Source organism: Anas acuta, chromosome 31 (genome assembly GCF_963932015.1).
Source record: "Anas acuta chromosome 31, bAnaAcu1.1, whole genome shotgun sequence".
Taxonomy (NCBI): domain Eukaryota; kingdom Metazoa; phylum Chordata; class Aves; order Anseriformes; family Anatidae; genus Anas; species Anas acuta.
In genome coordinates this window covers 1,175,487-1,199,856 of record NC_089009.1, presented here as the reverse complement: position 1 = coordinate 1,199,856, position 24,370 = coordinate 1,175,487, and the positions used below count along the sequence as shown (strand labels likewise).

At 44.5% G+C, this 24,370-nt stretch overlaps 1 protein-coding gene and 14 non-coding genes across 18 annotated transcripts; 4 read left to right on the top strand and 11 right to left on the bottom strand.

The window, feature by feature from the left end:
* Positions 1 to 55: 55 nt before the first annotated feature.
* Positions 56 to 13,257, bottom strand: LOC137846210 (E3 ubiquitin-protein ligase TRIM7-like). 4 transcript variants are annotated; one of them, XM_068664001.1, is made up of 9 exons: positions 11,716 to 11,777; positions 11,457 to 11,620; positions 9,030 to 9,456; positions 8,152 to 8,247; positions 7,202 to 7,432; positions 5,108 to 5,130; positions 4,338 to 4,453; positions 3,473 to 3,508; positions 56 to 1,397 (listed from the first exon to the last, which is right to left on the bottom strand). In XM_068664001.1, the coding sequence occupies exons 1-9, from the start codon at positions 11,716 to 11,718 to the stop codon at positions 883 to 885; spliced, it is 1,611 nt and encodes a 536-aa protein (XP_068520102.1). In that variant the 5' UTR covers positions 11,719 to 11,777; the 3' UTR covers positions 56 to 882. The 4 variants fall into 4 exon arrangements, with proteins under 4 accessions (XP_068520102.1, XP_068520103.1, XP_068520105.1 ...); XM_068664002.1 differs by having other exon boundaries at positions 11,457 to 11,593; positions 11,716 to 11,769; XM_068664004.1 differs by lacking the exons at positions 11,457 to 11,620; positions 11,716 to 11,777 and adding an exon at positions 13,124 to 13,257.
* Positions 13,258 to 15,902: 2,645 nt separating this feature from the next.
* TRNAK-CUU (transfer RNA lysine (anticodon CUU)) lies at positions 15,903 to 15,975 on the bottom strand. The gene has a single exon. It is a non-coding gene; the product is annotated as a tRNA-Lys (tRNA).
* Positions 15,976 to 18,181: 2,206 nt separating this feature from the next.
* On the bottom strand, positions 18,182 to 18,254 carry TRNAK-CUU (transfer RNA lysine (anticodon CUU)). Its single transcript has one exon. It is a non-coding gene; the product is annotated as a tRNA-Lys (tRNA).
* A 316-nt stretch (positions 18,255 to 18,570) lies between these two features.
* On the bottom strand, positions 18,571 to 18,642 carry TRNAE-CUC (transfer RNA glutamic acid (anticodon CUC)). Its single transcript has one exon. It is a non-coding gene; the product is annotated as a tRNA-Glu (tRNA).
* A 1,020-nt stretch (positions 18,643 to 19,662) lies between these two features.
* On the bottom strand, positions 19,663 to 19,735 carry TRNAV-CAC (transfer RNA valine (anticodon CAC)). The gene has a single exon. It is a non-coding gene; the product is annotated as a tRNA-Val (tRNA).
* Positions 19,736 to 20,128: 393 nt separating this feature from the next.
* TRNAV-AAC (transfer RNA valine (anticodon AAC)) lies at positions 20,129 to 20,201 on the bottom strand. Its single transcript has one exon. It is a non-coding gene; the product is annotated as a tRNA-Val (tRNA).
* A 219-nt stretch (positions 20,202 to 20,420) lies between these two features.
* TRNAV-CAC (transfer RNA valine (anticodon CAC)) lies at positions 20,421 to 20,493 on the bottom strand. Its single transcript has one exon. It is a non-coding gene; the product is annotated as a tRNA-Val (tRNA).
* A 215-nt stretch (positions 20,494 to 20,708) lies between these two features.
* On the bottom strand, positions 20,709 to 20,781 carry TRNAV-AAC (transfer RNA valine (anticodon AAC)). The gene has a single exon. It is a non-coding gene; the product is annotated as a tRNA-Val (tRNA).
* A 352-nt stretch (positions 20,782 to 21,133) lies between these two features.
* Positions 21,134 to 21,205, bottom strand: TRNAE-UUC (transfer RNA glutamic acid (anticodon UUC)). Its single transcript has one exon. It is a non-coding gene; the product is annotated as a tRNA-Glu (tRNA).
* Positions 21,206 to 21,767: 562 nt separating this feature from the next.
* TRNAE-UUC (transfer RNA glutamic acid (anticodon UUC)) lies at positions 21,768 to 21,839 on the top strand. The gene has a single exon. It is a non-coding gene; the product is annotated as a tRNA-Glu (tRNA).
* Positions 21,840 to 22,063: 224 nt separating this feature from the next.
* On the bottom strand, positions 22,064 to 22,136 carry TRNAV-CAC (transfer RNA valine (anticodon CAC)). The gene has a single exon. It is a non-coding gene; the product is annotated as a tRNA-Val (tRNA).
* A 380-nt stretch (positions 22,137 to 22,516) lies between these two features.
* On the top strand, positions 22,517 to 22,589 carry TRNAK-CUU (transfer RNA lysine (anticodon CUU)). The gene has a single exon. It is a non-coding gene; the product is annotated as a tRNA-Lys (tRNA).
* Positions 22,590 to 22,776: 187 nt separating this feature from the next.
* TRNAL-CAA (transfer RNA leucine (anticodon CAA)) lies at positions 22,777 to 22,884 on the top strand. Its single transcript has 2 exons — positions 22,777 to 22,814; positions 22,839 to 22,884. It is a non-coding gene; the product is annotated as a tRNA-Leu (tRNA).
* A 512-nt stretch (positions 22,885 to 23,396) lies between these two features.
* TRNAV-CAC (transfer RNA valine (anticodon CAC)) lies at positions 23,397 to 23,469 on the top strand. Its single transcript has one exon. It is a non-coding gene; the product is annotated as a tRNA-Val (tRNA).
* A 504-nt stretch (positions 23,470 to 23,973) lies between these two features.
* TRNAE-CUC (transfer RNA glutamic acid (anticodon CUC)) lies at positions 23,974 to 24,045 on the bottom strand. The gene has a single exon. It is a non-coding gene; the product is annotated as a tRNA-Glu (tRNA).
* Between the last annotated feature and the right edge of the window lie 325 nt (positions 24,046 to 24,370).

Here is a 24,370-nt window from a genome sequence, read left to right as displayed (position 1 = left end):
TTTTTTTTTTTTTTTTCTCCACAAGAAAAGCCCTTTTTATTTATTTATTGATTTATTTTGGCCTTTTTTTCGAAATAGCAGCACTACCTGCCCAGAAGAGCTATGGACAGAGAAACAAAGCAGAGAGCACAAGCACAAGCTGATGGAAAGAACAACCCAAAAGCCATGGTATCCATCCAGGAGAGGTCAGATCTTGGTGGCCACATGGTTCAGATCACCCAGGACGGATGAGACCACCATTGGGACAGCACAAAACAGGCTTTGGAGTGCATTATACCAAATTTTAGAAGGAGAACCTAAAATAAGTAAGATGCCCTTTACTGTGGGGCCTTTCTTCCCAGCAAGAGGGAAAGAGGCAAACCCCCCAGCTGAGCTTTCTAGCTGATGTTACTTGATCAAAAAGAAAGGAGCTTTCCCTTTTCTGGTTTTGGATGGAAGTCCAAAGTGTCCTGTCCACTCTCTTCACCTTTTCCATGGCATCTTTACCCACTGAACATTTCATTTTTGAGGAAACGATGCTTTCAAAGGGGAGTTCTGCTCCAAAACCTCCCCACCCTGGTCTTGGGTGGGTCTTAGTAATCCTTAGACACACCCAAGAAAAGAAAAATGCCCATTTATTATCAAACTTTGAGCCCCAATCCAGCTACCGGTGGTTTCCTTCTCTCTGAGGAGTTGGGTTGCTTCAAGGATAGGTTTAAGACGGTGGCTGCAAAGTTCTGGGGATTGCTGATTATAATAGCTTTAGTTTTTAATATCTATTCTCTGTTTTAAGCTGATTTGAAGACCCCAAATAGTGAGGACCCAGGCTGCGTGGTTGTTCTGAGAGTCCCTTGAGCTCATTGCGGCCGACCAGGCCTTGACCATGGATAGAGGCCCTGAGCCTCAAGGGCACAGTTTGATGTACGTAACCGTGGAACAAACCGAAAAGAGGGGGAACACCTTCTCCTGGAAGGCGACGTTGAAGGTGAAGATGTGCTGCATGTTGTCGGCGTTGTAGAAGGACACTTCTTCCCCTTCGTAATCCAGGTACACCCTGACCTTGTTGAGTTTCTGGTTGAGGCACAGCGGCGTGCGTTGGGGCGAGGTGACCGCCCAGTAGCGGCCTCCATTTTGCTGCACCGCCCAGATCCCTTCTTCGGGGGAAAACTGCGTCAGCCCTTTCCTCCTGACGGACTCCCTGGCCACCCCGAAGGCCCAACCGTCCGAGGCCCCCACCTCCACCTCCCAGTAATGTCTTCCCGACTTGAAGCCCGTGCTGGCCAGGACCCGCGAGTTCGTGTCGAATCTCTTGGGGTTGTCGGGCAGCTCCTGCTTCCTACAGCCCATCCTCACGCTCTTGAGGTCCGCGGAGAGGATGAGGAGGTGGTTCGCCGATTCGGGGTCCAGGGTCAGGTCCTCTGTTGGTGACAGCAGTTACAGTGATAGTAACTCAGTGAGGATTTACAAAACGTAAAACGAAGGACTGAGGATGTGCTTATTGGTTGCTAACCCATGGTAAAACCACATGCAAATTATTAGTAATTATATACAGTAAAAATGGACCTTAGATCAAGATTTTTTTTTTTTTTTTCCAAAAAAGATGATATTTTTGTTTCTTCTTTTTGCTTCTGGCTCATCTAATGTACAACACACAAGATGGGCTGTGTGCACCCCCCATCTGATAAATTTTTGAGTATCTGTCCCCAAACTGCCCCTCAATGACACATCCCCATAGAAAGCCATGACCTAAGGGCACCTTTACACACCTCGTCACATCCAGGCAGCCCAAACAGAGCATGCATATAGACAAACTTTGATCCTCATGTCTTTTCCCCTTCCAAAATCAGGCTCAAAGGAAACAGTGAGCACTTTAGTGACCTCAAATTGTGGTTGTAGTCAGCAAAGTTGCCGAGTCTGAACAAGACCCTTTGTGGCTTTGGGGACCTCCAAGATGGGACATTAAGAGCAGAAACATGGTGGATTTTGTGCCAGAGTTTCTTTAACTAAAGGCCTTTATGCTCTATCAAGATCCATTAATCTGGGCTTGAAAATTTGATATGGAAGTCCAAAAAGATCCATGGTGTGGTTGAAAGCTCTGTGGCATTTCATAGGGGTTGGAAAAGTGATAACATGGGAAGGTTTTTTAATTTTTTCCTTCAAAGCAATAAAAATAAAAAATAAAAATAATAAAAAAAAGGGAGATTGGCTTTAACATAACATATCCTGTGTGCTGCACTATATCAGAACATGAAAGAGGTGCTTTCAATATGTGTCCATTTGCAAAAGTTAGGGGGAAAATGAAACTACACCAGCCAAGTTCTACCTCTACACATGCACACACACCACCCCGGACATGCAGTGGGGTTTGTTCTGCCGTGTTGCTTTTAAGCAGTCATTGCCAACTTTTCTTCTTTTTTGCTTTGCCAACCCCTCGGCATTTTTCAGGATGTGGTCGGGGAGGTTTGTGAGAAGAACCTGACCCCTCTCAGCTAGATTGTGCTTGGGGAGGATCCAACCCATGTCCTCCTTTGCCTTCCCCAAGGGGCTTGCAAGCCCCATGATGAAAAACACCACCTTAAAAGCAAGAATAAGCCTCTGCAACAAGAGGGCTTTGCTGGCAGAACTCTAGCTGTGCGACCTTTGCATTATGGCCAAGGGAGCTGGAGGATGGGGGCTGATTTTTAGGGTGCGCCCCACATCCACCGCAGTGCAAAGTCAGAGGGCTCAAGGCTGCAGAGCCCATAGCTGTGTTTTCCTGGTTTTTCTCAACCTCACCACCACCAGCAAAATAACAGATGCCCCCTGTAATATTCTGGGGGAAAAACAGCCAGGTTCATCATTTAAAGAGTCAATCTGGACCAACTCAGATGGTTTGAATGGATGAAATCCACAACTTCTCATATGAACCTGCTCCTTCGCTCTCCCCAAGGAGCCAGTGAGCAATTTTGCCTCCTGACACCATCTGAAAGAGGCCATCTGCCCACAGTCATGATTCCAACAGCTTTCAGCAGGACTTTAAATCATTTGACTTTGCACTGGAGAAGATCGTGGAGCATCCACACCTTCTCCATCCCAAACTCTGAAGGAAATAAAAGCCCAACAACAGCTTGCTCTGAAACCTGGCCACAGCAAATATAGCAGAATTAAAGCAGGTCGTGGCTGGAAAGGGCGTGAATCTATTTTTGAGGGGTTCAAAATCTGTTCTGTCTGTTCCACACTGTAGTTTTGTTAAGTGTAAAGAGGTAGAAAGGACCTAGCTTAGCTGTCAGATCCCCGGCGTCAGCTAGAAAAATCGGCTTTTGACTCTTGAACTGAGCAGGCTGGATCTGAAAATCATTGAAAGAGAAGATATTAAAAAAAAAATAAAAATTAGAGTGCCTTTTTCTCTTTTTTTCCACTCTCTCTTTGGCTTTGCAAAACCAGCTTTGCAAATTACAACCACAATTTCAAGTCTTTGCTCCAGGGTGCTATGCCTTAACCATGTGCCTTTTACCTTTTTCACCTCTTCCCAGTTCATCCCGCAGGTTTTCTGTAAAGAAGAGACAAGCAGTAAATGGCAAAGTAGAGAGAGACAGGAAAAAAAATGTAAAATCTCCTTTACAGGGACATTTACACCCACATTATGTTCAGCTAGAAGCAAGGGCTGAGGATGGAGCATCCCAGCTCCAAGAAGCTTGGGCAACGGGGAAAAGCAAGAGAAGAAATTCCTGCTAAATAGATTTAAATTATTATCAAAAAAAAAAAAAAAGGAGCGCAATAACATCCTATTTTATTAAATTTTTTTTTAATGTTTTATTATCTTTTCTTATTATTTTTTATGTGCCCTGCAGTATTTCGCTCTCCTCATTGTACTATGACTTGTGAACTTCCAGCACAAGCCTTGCCTATTCTTATTGCTCCCGGGCACAATTTGCGCTTATTTATTTATTTATTTATTTATTTTTCTTTCAGACCTGCCCTTTCTGGTTCTCCAGCCCTTCGGTTTGCTTTCCAAACCTCTCAGCACCATCTCGTGGCTTTGAGGCACTGCTGCAAGGGGTTGGGTTTTAAACGCAGATCCTGGCTATTGGAGCTGCCAAACGTGGGCTGTTTGCCCTAAAATGGTTGTGCTCAGGTTCATCTTTTTGTTCCTCTTTGAAATAAACCCTTTATCTTCTTCACTTGTGACCCTGGCGGCTCTTCAGTCCTTGCACATCTCCAGAAGTCCCTTCCAACATAATTTATTCTCCTATTTTGGTACCACTGGCCAGGCATGTGCTAAGGCGCCTCGAGACATCCGCAGCATCCCCAGCGCTCCTCAGCCCTTTCTCCTAAAGGCCAGGCCTATTTAAAACCCCCCCGGTTTCGTTTCCACGTACCTTTGAATTTCTTTACGACTTTCTCAAGGACGACGGTCTTGAGAGAGAAATTGCAGACGTGCATTTTCATATCCGTGCACACGGGTACAGGCTTGTGGCTCTTCACATCGTCACTTCTGCAAAGAAAAAAGAGAAAGCAGGAATGAAAACATTGCTATTCCCCCTTTTTCTTTATTTATTTGTAGCTGGCAATGTGCAATGCCCACCCCAAATCTTGTTAGCAGGGAGGAACTGCAGAAAATTTAGTGGCAAATCTGGAGAATGATTTCCATCATGGTCTATCCTGGCCCTGGTGCACTCACCTGCTCCTCTTCCATTGCATGTGCAGGTGAATTCTGGCTCTCAGAAGGGGCAGATCCCAAATCTGAATGATTTAGGTGAACCTTGTGCAGGCTGAGGACATCAGGGTTTGCACATCACCCTGTTAAATCCCCTTGTCTGGTTGTAAAGGGGGTCAGTGCTACGTTACCCCCACCCAGCTGCTCCTACTACAGCTTTAAGGGCTTAAGGGGTGCCCACAGCATTGCCCTGGGGTGAATTATGCATCAGAAATAAATCACCTCAAGGGTTCTGGTCTCATTTGACATTTGAAGAAGCTTTCTGCTAGGAAAAGAATTTGTGATGATGCTCTTTTCCAAAAAGCTGGACCCAGAGCTTGATCCAGGGCTACCCTGGTGCCTCTCTCTGGCATCTGGACTGCAAGCAGTGACCTTGAAACAGGGCTGTTGGGGAAAAAAACATGAAAAAAAGGGAGAAGCAATGTTCCATACCTGCTTATGATGCTCATTACATCCTAGAAAGGAAAAAGAGAGGCAGAGTGAAATACCTGTGCAACCCATGCTATGTCCCATATGGCTCATTGCGAGCAATTCCCCTTCATCAAACCCATCCAGGACATCCCATCCCTTATGGCTTCAAGAAATCCATGTCCCAAATGTTTGTTTTCAGCTCCAGAAGACCACAGACCCACCAAATCCCACCCAAATGTCTGCTTCTGAGGGGAGCAAGCAGCCTTGCAAATGTACAATATTGTACAATATTGTAGAATGTACAATATTTCCATTTTTTGGCTGTAGTTGTGATGTGGTTTAGGTTGGAAGGTTGCCTTTGGAGGTCTGCATTCATCTTGCACACCCATTTCTCCCTGATATCTGGAGATATCTGATCTTCCATGATCAAGAAGAGTTTAGGGAGCCTCCAAGGGTTGATTTGTCCCATCATGAGACAGATACTCCAGATTCACTCCACGGGGGTGAAATTATTCGCCCTCAAGAAGGGTTAATTATGGAGGCAAATTATGGGTTGAAATATCCTTACTACCTAGTTGCTGCACGGAGAAAATTCATAGGGATGAAAACCGTGCTCAGCCCTATTTATTTGCCCCTTCTGATCACTTTGAAATAATGTTGGAAATTAAAATATTTGAAATAATGTTTGAAGTAATATTTGTTCTGAAATAAAAAATGGTATAAACATGGCAAGCACATCAGACCCAATCCTAAGGCAACAGAAAGCCATAACCAGGGAATGGGATGGCTGAGGATTTCCAATGTGACCTTTTAGGGAAAAAAATAAAAAATCACCTATTGTTATAGGATCGTTTTCATGTGCATTGGTGGGGGCTGAGCAAAGGCCATGTGAAATTTCTCACCCATAGCCAAGAACTGGAGCCTTGCTCAAGCTCTGCAAATATTTACAGTGCTCTCAATGCTGCCTGGGAGGGAGTTTAACCCCATGTGCTTGGAGGGGAATTTAATCCCACTGGGGGAATTTCACCCCAGGATATTTGGGAGTCGGATGTCCCACTCTGACAAAGGCTGTTTAATACAGAAAAACATATTTAAGCAACCACATGGCACTCAGCTGACTTTAAATAGGGGAGAAAAGGGGACAGTTGATTTGGTTGAAAGTGCAGAGCTAGAAAAGCTGGTTTTGATTAAAAAAGAAAAAAAAATTGCACAGAAAATCAGCAAGCAGATCTGTGTGTACACCATATACCTGCTCTAATCAAAATCATGAGCAATTAAAAGCACGTCCATTAACCTTTTGCTATTTGGTGAGGAACAGGGCTGCCTGGTTTTCGGGTGGGCATTTTGGGTTGGATTTTCCAACCCCACATCATTGGGAAAGGAAAATTTAGGTAACACAGAGGGCTAGGGTGTGGTTTTTTTTTTTGCAAAGCAACCAATGCCTGGACTCCATCTGCTCTTTTCCTCACGCCTTCCAGGTTTGTAAGAGCTCATTTTGACTAGAAAACCCCTCTCTGTTTTCCGGTCCCAGCCAACCTTTTGCAGCCAGGGCTCTGCTGTGATAATTGGTGAGGATTTGCATCCTGCTGGGCTCCACGTGCCACCCCACAGACTCCATCCCGAGCCCTCGCCAGCTCTGTTAAGCTGGAGGAACGGACATCTGCACAAAACCTTGTGCCTTGAAAACCCATCAAAGCCTGGATTTGCAAAAGGTTTAAGGATCCAGGCAGTACCACTGCGGTGGCTCATCATGTAAGGTCTAATTCAGGTGTGACATGGCTCAAAACTGGAATTTATGGGTGATAGAAAGGTCCAGACATATTCACGGCAGGAAGATTTATCCAAAGTTATTAAATATGAAAAGCACACCTCTGTTTTGAGATGTTCCTCAGCCCAAAATAGTTGTTTTGTTGTTTTAACAGAGCCTGGAGCACTCAGACACTGCCATGCACTATCTGCTCATTAAAGGTGCAAAAAAAACCAAACAAAAAAACACCCTTAAAAAGGATAATTATCCTTAAATCAACTCTACAGGATCCAGAATCACATTAAAATAAAGGGGATAGAAGTGTCAAGACTCAAACTTGAATCCTCATTTCATTGCAAATACCTCACCTTGAGGAACTCAAGCATGGGCTGCTGGATTTTCTCCTCCAGCTCCGTGATGAGCTTGTTGAGGAGCGTGATCTCCTTGGAGAGGTCGGAGATGTTCTCGTTCTGCCTCTTGGCGATGCTCTTCTCCATCTTCTCCAGCTGCCCCAGGAGGATGTGCTCCTGGTCGTGCAGGAACTGCCGTAGCCCCTCAAACTCCACCAGCAGCTTCTGCCGCTCATTCTCTATTGTTTTCTAGGAGTGAAAAGCACCAAAAAAAAATAAAATAAAAGGTGGCTTGGTTTTTCTCATGTAACATTGCATTGCTGAGTGATGGAGGCTTGAAGGCAACAGCGTTCAGCTTCTGCAAGACCTCGGTTGCATCTCTTCATCTCCTTGTTCCATACGAAATTATTTTTGTTCAGCACTGAGTTAAAAAAAACAAACACCTGGGGCAGGTGTCTCACCTCCATGGAAGATCTCAGGTGGCTTTTCCCTTCTGCTTTTAACACACAGGGTTTGTTTTTCTCTCCTGGGGTGGTAGAGAGTCAAGCAACACTCTCCAAGTGTTGATGGTGGCCAAGAGGTTTCCCCAGTCCCTGTCATCAGCTGCTGCTCCCACAGCCCAAACTAGGAGAAGGGGCTATGTAGGAAAACCTGATCACATCAGGATTTTTCCCCCTCTGAGGGCATCTACATTGTCAGATAACCCCCAGTCCCTGCCTCACCATCATCTCCTGCTTGGGAACTCTGCCGAAATCCCAGGTTCTGCTTGGATCGTCATCACAAGCAGACCAAATCCCCTCTGAGACAAAACCCAGGGGCAAATGGGAAGGATTTACCCCAAGGAATGCAGCTCTGGAAGCACAGACAAGGCTGTACATGATGGGGGTGTTCAATATACCCTAGCACCCTCCAAGCATCCCAACCTGGACCCTCGTCCCCACCACCCTGGAGCATTGCACTGCACGCACCAAAAGCTCCTGGGTTTTCTTATCATCGTTCACTTTAAATTCCAGCAGCTCTTGCCTCTCCTTTTTCAGGAAATCCAAGCGGCCCTGGATTTTCTCCTAGGAAACAAAGCAAGAAGATATTACCATTTTTTTGCTTTTCCTTATTACTGCTATATATATATTTTTTTGCTATCTCATCCTGCCTGCACACAACTTGTTCTTCCAGCCACGCAAAAGCAAGCAGGATTGCAAGAAAAAAAAAAAAAAAAGAAAAAAAAAAAGAAAAAGAAAAAAAAAACTTTCAATGGGGGAATTTGCTAGCTCAGCTCTGCCCACGTGCAGCCGGGCACCCACGTTTGCAACCTTCAGTGGCAGCCACAAGCTTCTGTGCTTGCAGCAAGCACAAAAAAACCTCCGAGGGGAGGCAGAGGATGGGAAGGGAGGGTACGTGGGCTGCTGTCATGCCACGTGCACACCTAGGCAAGCTTTGCTCCTGACATGAACTCAACCTTGCCTTCAGGCAACGTCTTTGGCTACTCGCCCGCACCCGAAATAGACGTGGGTGTTTGCTCTGCCAACGAGGTGGGTGCCCGCGGGGGCTGTTGGCAGCGTGGCTCGAGCCTGGAGCTTTCACAAGAGTTGTTTTTCCACCCCTCTGCAGAGCAGAAATACACAAGAGGTTTGGGTGTATATAGAAAAAAGGGAGATTTTTTCCAAGTTCTTGGAATTTTTGGGGAGAAAGCAGCACCCAGCTCCTCGCAGGGTTCAGCACCGAGCTTGGGGGAGACCCCATCCAGGTGGCATCTCAGGGACTTGAGTGAGGACAAACAACAAAACGAAGGTGAAAAAGCCCACACGGACACCAGAAGGGTGGACGGACAGACAGCCGAGACAACTACCTTGTACTCCTCGGACGCCTCGTCGACGGGCACCACGGCGTGAGGCCGGTGCTCCCGGGACCGGTCGCACACCACGCAGATGGTCCTGCGGTCGTCCTTGCAGTAGAGCTTCAGGGCTTCCCTATGCTTCGCACACAACCCATCCTCCTCGGCCCCCTTGGCCCCCCGGAGGGCGAACTGGCTGATGATCTCGGCCATGTTCGCCAGCTGCCGGTTGGGCCTGAAGCTCTTCTGCTGGAAAACCTCCCGGCACTGCGGGCAGGGGAAGTCCATCTCCAAGTCCTTCCAGCTCTTGATGATGCACGCCCGGCAGAAGTTGTGCCCGCACTCGATGGACACGGGGTCTTTGAAGAACTCCAGGCAGACGGAGCAAGTGGCTTCGTCCTGGAGATTGCCGGGCAGGAACATCGCCGCCATGGCCTCTCTCCTGCGGGCAAAGACCGATTTCAGCAGGGTTGGACACAGAGCATGAATGCTTGGCACCCGGCCCCGAGTGGGCGTTCCTTTTCCAGGAACGAGCCCGCTGCCCGAGGTCACTTCTGCAGTGTCCGGTTTCTTTAAACCGGTAACGAAGACCTCAGTTTTAGGTCACAATGTAGAGGTAAGAAAAAACACAGCAAGAAGACAGCCCCGCTCTCTGCTCCTCCAAAAAAACATCACATCTGAGCTCCCTACATGTGTTTTTGTTGTTTCGTTTCCCCTCCAGGAAAAGGGAAACTGTTCAGGACACAGATCCCGACGTCAGATCTTGTTGCCTTTTGGCCGAGCCGGTGCAAAAGGCAAGATCTGAGTCCCGAGGTGGGTGTTTAGCAGCTGCTCTAGGCCCCGATCCAGGTAACCATCTGAGCTCTTGTTAGAGCCCCGTCTCACCCTCTAGTGCTTCAGATGACTTGGTTGAGCTCCAGGGCTCAACAGAGGCCATAAAAAGCAACAGGAGAAAGGGAATACACTCAGATGCAAGGTCTGTATCAAAATCTGGCAATAAGTTTCCTAAATCCATAAAGATTAAGCTCTGGATGGAGGGTCCTGCATCCCAAAAACACTTTTTTTTTGCCTTCTGGTAATCCCATGTGCAACTTTCAAAGCCTTACATTAATGGGGAATGATTATATAGGGCCTTTTCTGGGTGGGTTTGCAGGCTGGGATTTGTCCATATTACGGCTGTCTCCACACAAGCAGCTCACCAAAGCTCTTGTTAGGGAGAAGGGAGGTAAAAGGTTAACAAAATCTTGTTATTTGGGTTCACATTAACAAAAACACAGAGAAGTAGGCACTTCTGGGGGGGTGATTCATCTTTTCCTAATGAGGACATGAAAACAGGTCAAGTGATCCCATCCATACAAGCCAGCTGAGCTGACATCTCCAAGCTGAGATTCTTCCCTTGGAGATGTGTTTGTTTCCAGGGGGAAACAAACCCCAACCCCAGGCATTACGTTAGCAAAATAAATCTTGCCCTGATGCCAGAGGTCTGGGAAAGGGTTTCTGATTTATGGCAGGGATGGAATCGATCCTGATGCCTTTACAGTTGGGGAAAACCTCAGATAAGAGACATCCAGCCTCCATTTGAGCTTTTTTTGCTATGTTAAAGTTTTTATGGAAAATGCATTTCCCAGCATCAGGTGACATCTGCAAAGCAGGAGCTGAATTTTGCATTTATTCTATCCCAGACTTGCTCGTTTGGAACAAGAAATGAACTTTTCCAGGTTGGTTTAAACTCTGTGCTGGGCTTTCTTGGAGTTTTGGTAAAGAATCCCGCTTCTTCTTGGAAAATAAAATCTACGTACCCATGCTTGTTATGACCCATGTTAGTTTGTGATCAGAAATAACACACAACAAATGACTCAGGAGAACGGCAGAACACATATATATTTATATGTATATATTCACACACAAGCTTGTATATATATATATGGGTGCATATATATATATGTACACACATATGCATCCCTAGAGATGCAATATATACCAAATTATGTACACAGTTCCCTAAGGGAAAGGGATTTCCACCTATGTAAGTGTTTTTTTTTTTTTTTTTAATTCTCACATACATCGATTTTTATTCATACCCACACTACTCCCTATGGGCTGGAAATTACTTTCTCTTCCAGCTAGCATTTCTGCTGATCTATTATCAAACATAAAACTGTATTGATTTTTTTTTTTTCCTGTGCCACATAAATATTTTTCATCATAAGGTTATGGAAAGGAAGAGGTGGCGGCCCATGAGCTGCTGAGCAATCCACACTGTGGAGCTGCAAAAGGAGGAGAGGAAGAGAAAAGAGGAAGAGAAGGAGAAAGAAAAGGAAAAGTAGTGAGACACCTTGATGGAAGAAAAAAAAACAAACAAAAAGGCAGCCTGTTGGGAACAGGAAAAGCAGACAGACAAACATCCCACTGAGCCCAAATCCCATGTGAGCCCCCACATACCTCGCAGCAGAGGTGTAGGAAAGGGGTGTCCTCCCAAATCTCCCAGCCTTTTGCATCAGGAGGGTCTTAGCAGGGAGCCCAAGGGGTCCCAGCACCCAAGGGCACAGCGGGAGGCAGCGTGGGACCACTGCTGGCCACTGCGATGGAGGAAACCAGCCCAAGCCCTGGATGCCACGGAGATTTCAACGCCTCTCAGCTCCTGCCCCTTCCCAGCCCTTGGTTGCCCCGTTTGTCCCCTGTCATCCCCCGTCTCACTTACCATTCCTTCCCCTCCCCCATTTGCAGCTATCCTGGGCACCCACCGCTCTTCTTCCCTCCTCCTCCTCCCCAGCTCTGCTCTTCCCCTTCGTGCCAAAGCGTTTTTCCCTGCCCAGAGCCAGGATCGCGTTTCCAGCACCTCCCTCCACCTGTCTCCAAACCCAAACCCTCTCCAGAGGGGCTCTGCACCCTACTTAACCCTCTCTGATGCCCAGAGAAACAAGGAGTCAGGAAGGAGCGAGATTTTTCATATCTTCCTTTCATTTAATAATTCAGCTCATATTTGGGGCAGCACCCTGCAAAAAAGGGCAGAAACATCTGCAGGACACCTCCACCCTCCATGGGTGGCTTGCTTAGGATAAAGAGAGATTTGGGCATCCCAAACAGCAGGGATTGAATAAGGGAAGGAAAATTCAACCCTGATATATTTTCTTTCAGTTTTTTTTTTTTTTTTTTTTTTTTGTACCAAATTGAGCATCCTGAAGTTTCATCCTATGTTAGGTGGGTCCAAGAATATTGAAGCTCTCATGCCCATGCTTGCAGGTAGGACATATGTGAGCAATCACTGCTGTGCACTGAAGTTGCCCTTTCTCACCCCAAAACTGGAGCCAGCCACCAGCCAGCAACAAGGCTGGAAGGACAGAGACTTGCTCTCGGTCCCAAGGCTGGAAGGGGTTTCCTCCAAACGTCTCATTCCAGAAATAGATTGGAAGTTGAAACTGGCTCCAGAAGCAGGACACCTGTATCCACCCAAGGAAAAAGACCCTACAACACCAAGCCATGCCAAAATCTCTGCAGCCAGCTACAAAACAAACTCCTCAGGGGGATAATAATCAAAAAGTGCATCATTTTCCTCTACTGTCCAGTGCAGTGGCCATGATTTTATCCCCATTTATTTTTTAATGATCTACTACTTAGCTAAATGACTGCTCACGACATTGAGATTCCCAGGTACCAATGCATCAGGAGAAAAAAAATAAATAAAAAAAATAAAAAAAACTTTGCCCTTTTACCTGTCCCTTGTGCTGCAAAAAGAGAGAAAAAGTCCCAAATACTTATTTTTCTAGGGCAGTGATAACAGCTGGATCTCCACTGTTACACGAACCCCACACTATAATTATGTTTTCCCCTCCCACCATAAAATTTTTGCCCTCAGAGGTGGGGATAAGGCTAAAAAAAGAAAGCCATTTATTTTAATGCTGCCCATCATGCATTATCCTCTCCTCTTCAGGGTCTTTGGCTGTGCTCAGGGACTGCAAGGGTCCAGAGGAGCTCCAGCCACCCCTTTAGATTTCATCTGAAGTCAACAGCAGGATTTTGGTGCCTCCTGAGGTCTTTTTACCTGTCTATATTCGGTGGATGACTCAACCTCTCTTGACAAATGAAGGAATTTGGGGTGAAATAAATACCTGTGTCTATCAGGTGTACGTGTCCTCTATTCCCTCTCGGCATCCAGCAGCTCCCTGATGCTCTCGTTTGCAAAAAGTCGGTGCTAGATAAAGCTTCAAAGGGAAATTCCCAGCTAGGAGAAATGGGATGCAAGCAGGGGAAAGCACCTTGGCCTGCCCTTGGGGTTTTAGTGCCAGGATTATGTTCGGGACCACCAGGAATGCTGAGGCCGAAGGGCTGTTAATAGGAACGTCTGGAGAAGGAAAACATGCACACGAGCCAAATTCGGCTGCCAATTATAGGCCTGCAGGTTTATTGCTAGAGCTGAAACAGAATCAGGCCAGACACGCCGGGAAGCCCTGCGGGCAGACAGACCGTGTCCAACCGTCCCGATTTAGGGCAATATTTGCTCAGGATGAAATCGAGGACTTTGAGCATCAAAAGGGCTGGTAGACCTCATCCTGAGCCTGCTGGGGGTTAATCTGTGGGGTCCTCATCCCACTCCTCGTTGCAGAGGTCGGTCTCGCAGCAGGAGTAGTGGGATGTCAGGCGGGATTCGGCATCGGCCGCCCGCTCCCGGCCGCAGTTCATCGCGGAGGTGCAGCCTTGCTGGTAGTAGAGGGTCACCTTCCCTGGAGAGAGGGGCTGGGGTTAGAAACCAGCATTAAATGAAGGAAAAAAATCAGTGGTGGGCTTCTCGCCAGGTGAGAAATCAGCCCCTTAAACAGCACACCCAAATGGTCACCTTGCTTGGATTAATTAGGAGAAAAAAATAAATAAGACAACACATAAAACTCACTTGGTTCTGTGGGAGATCATCGCCTTCACCTAAAAAAGGCTATTTTTAAAACAAACATAAGACAACCCCCACTAAGGCATTTGACCCTTTGCTTTCGCCCTTTCCCACATCTGTCTCTGTATTACATCCTCCTTCATTCTCCAAATCATACAAATACACAAGGACGACCCCCCTCTGAACCAAAAATTCGCAATTTTGACCCTCCCCACCTACCTAGGGAGGTTTTAATGATGGCACACTTCTCTCTCCGCTCGCAGGTGGTTTCGTTTGCCCCACGGAAGCATCCGAGTAAGGGGAGCTTGTACTTGCAGACTTTGCACTGAAGAGCCTCAACTGTGGTGGATGGAGAAGACACAAGAAGCAATGAACCAATTCTGTAGGACCACGGAGAGCTTTGCTCCAAGTGGCCCTAGGACAAGATAGTGGTGACCCCAGAGATGGTTTAGAGCCCCCCAGGGAAGGGTCCAAGCATCACTTTCCACTTCCAGACCCACTAAGGAGAGTCCTTGTGTAGGAGAGGCAGATGGTGCCCATGGACACTCAACCCAATTTAGACTTTCCCAGCCAGATGTGAGCAAATCAAAGCACAGCCCCATGGAGAATGAATTTGGACATGGGTTATTGGTTGGATTCAAATGGCTGAAAGAGGATAATATAAAATAAAACCATCCCAAGAGCTCTCCAGGGCAAAACGGGTGCAGATCTCGCCCAGGATCCAGCTACCTACAGCTGAAGATCCTGGCCCAGAGGAGATCTCTTTTCAATAACTGGGAGGGGAGTGGAAAGAAAACCATTTTTATAGTGGGATGATTCAAGAGAGATCATAGATTCAGACCTGAGGACATCCAATGCATGCGGAAAAAAACATTACAGGCACCAAGAGCTCATCAAGATGCCTCCAACCATCACCAGATCTTCTCCTGCCCCAATTAAATCCCATTTCACTGCAGCCCTCCACTTACCCACTCCAATGCACAGGACAAGGGTCAGCCCCACGAAAAGCACCTTCATGGTCATGGGTGATCAGCCCTTTAGTAAGGGCAAAAGAGATCAAAAAACAAGGTACAGGTGTTTGTGATGTCCCTTCTGGGGCAAAAAATAGAGAAAATTGAAGTACACTATTAGAGAATTTCCTGACATCTAAAAATCCTCAAATACAGGCAATTCCACCTTTCTGCTCCATTACTTTAACAGCCTTGTTTTCAAGGCAGCATCAGACAGATCCTTAATACATTTCTAATGCATTTTCTGTTCTAAACACCTTTTTTTAGCCTTTCCAAAACATATTTCCAATTAAATTGCTGTGCTGGGGAGAAAACTTTCAGCCAGTTTTCTCATGCAAATCTTTTCTTCAAGGTGAGATAAGACATCACCATAGTTAAAAAAAAAAGATTATTGACAACCCATATCTGCCTAAGAGAGCCCCAAAAACTTGTTTTCTGTGCTAAACATGAAGATATCACTGCAGGGATCAGATAACACATTTCCAATCCTGAAAATCTAAAATATACATAGATATATATATTATAATAAATATAAATATGCATAAGATATAAAATATATAATTTTAATACATCAAGAATATAAAAATATAAATCTATATATAAATAACAATGCAATGAATTTTGCTGAGAGACTTCATTTGGGGAGAAAAATTACTGCACAGGACAACTTTTCTGCATCAGATTCCCCAGCTGTCCCCTAATTCATTTTGCACCTGGTTAATATCTCATTTCCTCCCACACACACCTCCAATTTGTTCACTGCCTTTCCCACCTTGAACTATTTGCACCTGTTGAGAAATAAATCCCTTGCTTATTCTTGAACCTAGGGAAAAAAAAATCTGTCTGGCAAAATAAAATTGGTTTTACAAGCAAAAAAAAAATCACATTTTTATTTCTTAAGATAATTCCTTTTCTTGCTTAGAGATAGCAACGGTGGTTTTCCATACTACAGAAAAAGAAATTTGGATAAATATAAAGTAAAACTCAGAATGCAGGCGCCCAACGTGGGGCTCGAACCCACGACCCTGAGATTAAGAGTCTCATGCTCTACCGACTGAGCTAGCTGGGCTTAATTAAATGACCATTTCTGCTCTTTTTCTCAGTCAAAAAAGTAAATTTGGTGCTGACAGTAAAAAATAAAAATAAAAAAAGAGAAAACTTGTGAGTTTTAAAATGGGAATATTAAGCAGAAGCTCTTCCTCAAGGTATTTAGAGGGTGCATCAGAATGACGCAAAGAGCAGCAGGATGAAGATGCGTTGTAGCAAAAACCCCAAAATAAAACCCCAAAAAAAGGTCCCTTACCAGGGTTGTGCTCCGAGGTCCGAGCATCCCGTCTTTACGTCCCCACTGCCTTTATATGATGTTTCCCCTTGCTTGGGCTGAGCCAGGACCTGAACGACCTCGGAGCCAGCGGGGGATATTGTTTGGTGGGAACAATACTCGGTTCACACCTGGGCAAACAGCTCGTGGAGCTCGGGTCGTCCTTCCAGGACATGTAGATATTTGTTCCCTGGGTGAGTCCCTGCAGGCTTTCAGACTGTTTAATCTCCTTTTGTGCAGAGAAATCCCCCAGCTCCCTGCTTTGCAGTCAGCCCTAGGAAAAAATGTACATAGGAAAAAAAATACGTGCCCATAGGAAAAAAAATACATTTACCAGAGCTGCATGCAATCCTAGAGCCTTCCTCTGCTGTCAAAGCAACCTGGGCAGCCCTTTGCTTTTGCAGCCCCATTACTTCATTTTTTATCTTTATTTTTAATATGCAAATGCCAATAAAAAGGGTAGATGTGCTGGGCAAAAAAAAAAACATCTCTCTATCCCTCTCTCTATTCTGCATCACATTTAATCTCATTCTGACTTCTGCATCTTTTTCATGGAGCAAAAAATCTGAAAAAAAACAAAAACAAAAAACAAAAAACAAACAAACAAACAAAAAAAAAACAAAAAAGAGCTGACCCAGACCAATGCTGGGAAACCTTTAATTGATCCTGGAGCCTCTTTGTCCTAAGACAAAGTCAGGACTTTGCAAAAAGTCAAAAGTTTCAGCACTTCCCATTTTCTCACCTCTATTTTTGTTGTTTCAGTTTTACCTTATCCACCTTTTTCTCAGCTGATCTAGCTCGTGCATGGCACGTGGAATATCTCTGTTTTGGAGGCCTTAAACGACAAGATTATGGCCTGAAAGAATCACATGTTTAATTAGGGTGTGATTCCAAGAATCCTGCCTACCTGCTCCAAGTGACTTCTGAGTCCTTTGGCATCACCTGTATCAACCCAACCCAATGTTTATGCAGCTGTGCTTGGGCTGATGGCACAAATCCTGATAACACCTACAGTTCTTCAAGCATGAAGCCAAGCTTAACTCCTCCAGGCAGCCAGAACAAAGTGGAGAAACTTCGCACACCTTTGGGTGCTTGGTGGGGACCCACTGGTCCAGAAAACTCTGGAGAGGAACATGGTGCAATGCTTTCCTGGCCCAAAATCTCAACTTTTTTTTTTTTTTTTTTTTTTTTTCCCTGTGCTTTTCCATGCCATGTTGAGCAAAAGGCTCCGTTTCAAATCAAAAAAGATGCTTACAATCTATAACATTACATATATGAAAATAAGGTATATATATACATATATTTTTTGAAGAATTGAAGGAATGTGGATTTCCTGGAATTTATTTTTATTGGTACCAGCAGGTAACACCCGCTACAGGACCCCACTGTTTCTATGGGGCTGGATGCCCTCCTGTTTCCAATCCACTTCCAGGCTGGAGAGGTTCACATATCTTGAAAACAACATGAAGCAGTAATAATAATAATAAAAAAATTAATAACAATAATATTAATAAATTTATCAACAACAACAATAATAAATTTAATAATAATAATAATAATAATAATAATAATAATAATAATAATAATAATAATAATAATAATAATAATAATAATTTAATAATAATAATATATGAAGCAGTGGTAGAGGTTAAGGAAATGAGTAGGATTCACTCTGCAACACCAGGGGACGAAGGAAAATTTTGAAGGGCAAATGAGAAGAAACTGGTGGAAAGGGTGAGAAAGGGGGATGGTTAAAAGGCATTTTCCTCCTAAAAAAGGGAAGAACTACCCAAATATCCCTGTGTGACATTGAGCAAATTGATTAAGCAGAGATGCAGCTTTTTTTTTCAGATATTTCTCGTTTTGGGAACTGTGGATGGATTTGGCGGAGAGTTTCATGAAACAGTCCCAGTTATTTTTTTCGCAAGAAGTGGGAAAATTGGTTAAAAAGCATCGCCCAACGTGGGGCTCGAACCCACGACCCTGAGATTAAGAGTCTCATGCTCTACCGACTGAGCTAGCCGGGCTGCTTGTTTCACTATTTTTTGGAAATCACAGCTTGTGCAATAGACTTGGGGAGCTGGGGGGGATATAGGATTGCGGCAGAAACTGGAAAACAGCAGAAAAAGCTGGGATTTCTGGGTTTGTTTAGCTTTTTTTGCTGAGCTTGCTGCAGTGTAAAGTGCATGGAGGAAACGCAAAATCAGGTTTTGCACCCACACCGGGGGAAAACCCCGCAGCAGGGCTCAGTGACGGCGGGGACCGAGGTGCTTCGTGTTGTATCAGCAGGGGGTACATTAAAAAAAAATAAAATATTAAAATAAAAGTTATTTTTTGGGGTTTTTCCCTGACCGGGAATCGAACCCGGGCCGCGGCGGTGAGAGCGCCGAATCCTAACCACTAGACCACCAGGGAGCGCGATGGAGCCCCTTGCCCGCATATAACGCGGGGTCAAGGCAATGCCCTGGGGTTTAATTTGGGGGGGACCCGGAGCTGCTTTTTACCGAATTAAAAGAAAAAAAAGAAAATAAAAAATGCATCTTTGCTTAATTCTGTGGCTATTTTCCTCCTCCTTCCTTTGGGATCTGCATGGGAAAATCCTCCCAAGCAAGCAGGTCCTTGGGTTTGTCTTCTGCTGCCATCCAGCGGTGGCTTCTCCAACACCTGGGAGTCCTTCTGCTCCCCTGGGATATCCCACAAGGTCCCTAAGCCACCAAATGCTTTTTTTCCAACCTCTAATCCTTGACATTCACAAGAATTTCAGTCCAGTTACTGATTTCCCCTGATCTTTAGGCAGTTTTCTTATGTTGATATTGGAAGATGAACAAAGCTCACTCATTGCACAGGACTCTTCCCTACTACTAGATCCTATTTTACAGAGAAATCCCCTTTTCTAGAAAAAAAAAATCAGTTCAACCCCTTATATGCCACACTTACAGCTAACATTATACTAGAATGAATCCACAAGTGGAATAGAAATATGACTGTAGGAGATTGAAAGCAGTTCAGCAGGAAAAATTCTACATTTTTGCCTGCCAGACTATGTCTAAATTTCTGGAAGAATGGAAATATGAACAACAAAAGGGCTTTAACAAAAGCTGCGTGGAAATGTGGGTCAGCAGAGATGCAGCAAAGAAGGGAAAATCCACATTTAATGGCAAGGAGCTGTGCTCCAGAGAGTTAATTGAATGTGGAGCCTGAAATTTTGGCTGCTATTCGAGATCACTGCCCCGAAACAAATAAATGCATCCAGGAGCAGGGATGCATGACCACAAAGTGATCTCCCCCTTCACCCACTCTCATTATTTTAGCTTATGTGGGTTATGAGCAAATGCAAAATATGCTCAGGGGGACAGGAGCAGATTCACTGCTTGGTTTTGACACACGAAAACCATAAATTTGGGTATGATGTCCAAGAATGGAGCTGAAAAGGAGTGTTTCTGCCCGGTTTCGAACCGGGGACCTTTCGCGTGTGAGGCGAACGTGATAACCACTACACTACAGAAACTGGATGAAAGGTGTTTTTTCCCCTATTTCTACAATAGCCCGAAACCTGTTTGTACAGGGTTTGTTTTAGGTGTATTTCCGCTAAAAGTACATGCAAAGTAAGGGCTTTCACTCCTGTCCTTGACAATCCATGCTTCTTTTATGCTTTTTTATTTTATTTTTTTAACATGACACTGCATTTATAGAGCGAGCATCCATACCCATCTCTTGAGAGGTCAGTATCAAAAATATGCAGAAAATTAAGGATTTGCCGTGCAGAATGACGGTGGGAATAAGCTGATTTAGATTTTGGGTTTTCCTTCTTCCCTCTCTCTGCCTTTGCAAGCCCTGTCTTGGTGCAGGAGTTGAAGGAGGGGGAAAATCTGAGGGATGCCTTCAAAAGCAAAAAAAAGCATGTTTCTGCCTGGTTTCGAACCAGGGACCTTTCGCGTGTTAGGCGAACGTGATAACCACTACACTACAGAAACTGGATGAAAAGGGGGAATTTGACCCATTTCTCCAATATCCCAAGGTCCATTTGCAGAGTTCTTATTAAAAGGAAGGCTTTGCTGCACTGATTAGCAAAGAAATGAAATATGTTAGAGCTTTGATTTTCCTCGTTTGCTGCCCTGTGTTTGCAAGCCCTGCCTTGGTGCAGGAGGTGAAGCAGGGAGACCCTTAAAAACTGAAGAAATTCCCCTAAAAGTTGTTTCTGCCTGGTTTCGAACCAGGGACCTTTCGCGTGTGAGGCGAACGTGATAACCACTACACTACAGAAACTGGATGAAAAGTGTTTTTTCCCCCATTTCCCCAATAGCCTCAACCCCATTGCCTTTGGGTTTCCTTTTGCTTCATCCGTGCTAAGAGCCCAGGCAAAGCAAGGGGGTCAGCTCTGAATTTCTCTGAAATCTCACGGATTTGTCTGAAAAATATAATAATAAAAAATGACACATCAGAGAGAACCCTGAAAACTGAAGAGAATCCTTAAAAAAACTTGTTTCTGCCTGGTTTCGAACCAGGGACCTTTCGCGTGTTAGGCGAACGTGATAACCACTACACTACAGAAACCTGAAAAATAACCCCAAAAATGCCCTATTCCTGGTAGGATGCACCCAGCTCTCCTCCAGCTTTTCCAGCTCTCTTAATTCCTCTCCGAACCTCCCAGATTTGCTGCTAGGTTTAGAAAAAAAAGACCATTTTTGCAACCAGCCAAGCATGGGTGGATGAGCAAGACCCAGTTTTATTTTGGAGCAAGCCCCAAAACAGCAACATGAGGATGGAGAGCGAGGGGAATGCTTTCAACACCGACTTGCAGAGAAAATCCATAGCGGTTCCCTCTGCCAAAGGGAAGGGAAAAATGGAGCTGGAAAAGATTTGCTCCTTGGAAAAGAGCAAATTCTCTTAAAAATAAGAATTTCCTTTCCCTGACCGGGAATCGAACCCGGGCCACGGCGGTGAAAGCGCCGGATCCTAGCCACTAGACCACCAGGGAGAGATGCTTCGGGGTAATAATTGTTTTAATCAATTTTGCTATTTTTCTACATTTTTTTCCCCATATTTTATTTATTATCCTTACAAAAGGTGATATTCAAGCACCTGGCCAAACTTTTAGCGGCTTGGTTCTGTCCTCGATGCAATGAGGACCCTGCAGGACTCCCAGTCAGGGCTGCCCCCCCCCGTGTCCCACATCATTCCCTTTTTAGGCTCTTTTTTATTTTTTTTACTTAATTCTGCCTGGATCAAGAGCCTGGGAAGTCACACCAGGGGGATGCTGAGCAAAGCAGCTTCCAGTGGGTTCGTGAGAGGAATTTTGGGGAGGGGAGAACAGTGCTATGAATTAAATATTAATTGGAAATAATATTATTTTTTTGAAATAATATGGAAATATTTTTTTTTAGTGGTTTTTAATCTTCGATCACAGGGACTTATCTCGCTCTGGTACTTTTTCTCAGAGCCCGGCAACTGATACCAGCCCTACCACACCTCCCTCCAGGTGTTGCCAAAAATGTGCAATAATAAAAGATGAGATTGGGAAAAGAAACCCAAACATCAGCTCCCTGGTGGTCTAGTGGCTAGGATTCGGCGCTTTCACCGCCGCGGCCCGGGTTCGATTCCCGGTCAGGGAAAAGATAATTTATTTTCCCTAATTAATCTATATTTATAAATTCTGGTTACACTAATATTACCTGCCCTACCTGGCACCATGACCCCAAGGAAAATATCAAGGCGTAACCTAATTATCTGTCTGAAACTCGTGCTAAAAACAGAGATTTTATTTGCAGCCCTGGCTTTTTGACCTCCTGACCAGCTTTAAGGACACGAAAAAGAATAAATATTAAAATTTTGACAGTGTTTCTGCCCGGTTTCGAACCGGGGACCTTTCGCGTGTGAGGCGAACGTGATAACCACTACACTACAGAAACCCTCCATATCATCCCCTTTGCCCTCCCCCTCCCTTCACCTGGATCCCAAATTTATTTTGGGCTAAAAATGCGAGGAAAAAGGGAAAAAATGTTTTTTTCCTAAGATTACGCATATAAAGGCATTTTCCTGCTCCTATTCCAAGCAGGAAGAGTTTTATTTATGCGGTCCTTCCCGGCCGATCCCATTTTTTAATTAATTATAGGGTTAAAAATTGCATACATCACCTGCTGGGTTAGGAAAGGGGGTTTTCAGTCTTTCCAATAAATTTTTGTGCTGAGTTTTGTTTTTGTAGCAGATCTCAGTGAACATATTGAAGAAAATGAGGCTGGAACCACCGAAACCATCACCAAAATAAGGATGAAAAAAGGTGGAAATCGGGGCCCGGCTAGCTCAGTCGGTAGAGCATGAGACTCTTAATCTCAGGGTCGTGGGTTCGAGCCCCACGTCGGGCGCTTAAATTTTTCTTTCATTTTTTTAAACTATCACGAATACCAGCTGCAAAACATCCCTGATTTCCCGGCGTTCCGACTCGTGATGAATCACCACGAAACCCCACGAAAAAAGAAAAAAAGAGGGAAAAAATTTTCAAATTAATTTTTACGGTCTTTATAATCCCTTTTCAGCCCCATTTTCACCACCGTCAGGATGGCCGAGTGGTCTAAGGCGCCAGACTCAAGGCTCTGCCTTCCCGCAGTTGGGTATTCTGGTCTCCGAATGGAGGCGTGGGTTCAAATCCCACTCCTGACACGTATATTTTTAATTTTTTTTTCCAGTTATTTTCCCCCAAAAAATGCCCACTTCGCCCTGAGACCGAAAATCCCCCGGTACCGCACGATTTCGGACCTCAAATGGTTGATTTAAGCGAGTTTTCCCCAAAGCTGGGCTCCGCCTCGTGCTGGGAAGGGCAGAAAAAGGGTTGTTTCACTTTTATTTTGAATCCTCTCGTTTTCAGCAAACTTGTTTTGAGCAAACTACTCTCTTGCAGTAATTTTTCTTTTTTTTTTTTTTTCTTTTTTTTTGCACTTTGCACTTTGATTTTTTGCAAGCCAAATTGCTTTTAAAAAGTGTTTTTTTGGGGAGAGGATTTTTTTTTCTATTGTTTTCTATTTTTTTGTCTTTTTCTTTTTTTTTCTTTTTTTTTTTTTAATTTTTCTTTTCTTTTTCTTTTTTTATTTTCTTTTTATTTTTTTAAGGGAGAGATTTGGGAAGGGGCAGGGTGCAGGCAGGGTGCGGGCAGGGCCAGGCAGGTGGGCAGGACAGTTTCTGTAGTGTAGTGGTTATCACGTTCGCCTCACACGCGAAAGGTCCCCGGTTCGAAACCGGGCAGAAACATCTCGAATTTTTCATATTTTTTTAATATTACTATACGTATTTATTTTATTTTATTTTATTTTATTTTATTTTATTTTATTTTATTTTATTTTATTTTATTTTATTTTATTTTACTTTATTTTATTTTATTTCACTTTATTTTATTTTATTTTATTTTATTTCACTTTATTTTATTTTCCTTTATTTTATTTTCCTTTATTTTCCTTTATTATGTTTAATTTTATTTAATTTTATTTTTTATCCCCTCTTTTTGAAAAAAAAAGATCTTAAAATATTTTTTCCGACCCTTTCCAATTCCTCCCAGCTCTTGCACCGGCTGCCACAAACCCACCCCAATCCCCTAAACGCACTTTCCCCTTACCTAACGCGGGATATGCTGCCCCTCCCCGACTTCCCTCCACATCTCACCGCCTGCTTTGGGCGATTTCTTTATATTTTATTTATTTTTACCTATTTTGCAGCCTTTCCAAAAGACAAGAGGATGGGAATCGATGAAAACTTTTCTTCCCTGACCGGGAATCGAACCCGGGCCGCGGCGGTGAGAGCGCCGAATCCTAACCACTAGACCACCAGGGACGCTGTATAAAAACCATTACCCTCTACTCCATCACCCCTAGCAAAAATTACCCATTCAAGCCTATTTTTGACCCATTTTTTCTTTTATTTTAACCTCTTTCCCCTGTCCTCCCCGCACCCTCCACTTCAGCACCTCCTCAGGTTGTAGCAGGCATCAGCCCGTGCTCTTTTTTTGGGGAAACAGCGGTGATTCCCAGCTGCCTGGAGCTCAGGTTTACCCATACTTAGAGGGAAAACAAGCCCCACAGCCCCACAGCACGCCAGCAAAGCTCCTAGAATTCATTTTAACTCCGAATTATGGCTTAAACACCAGAACTCTTGGGAA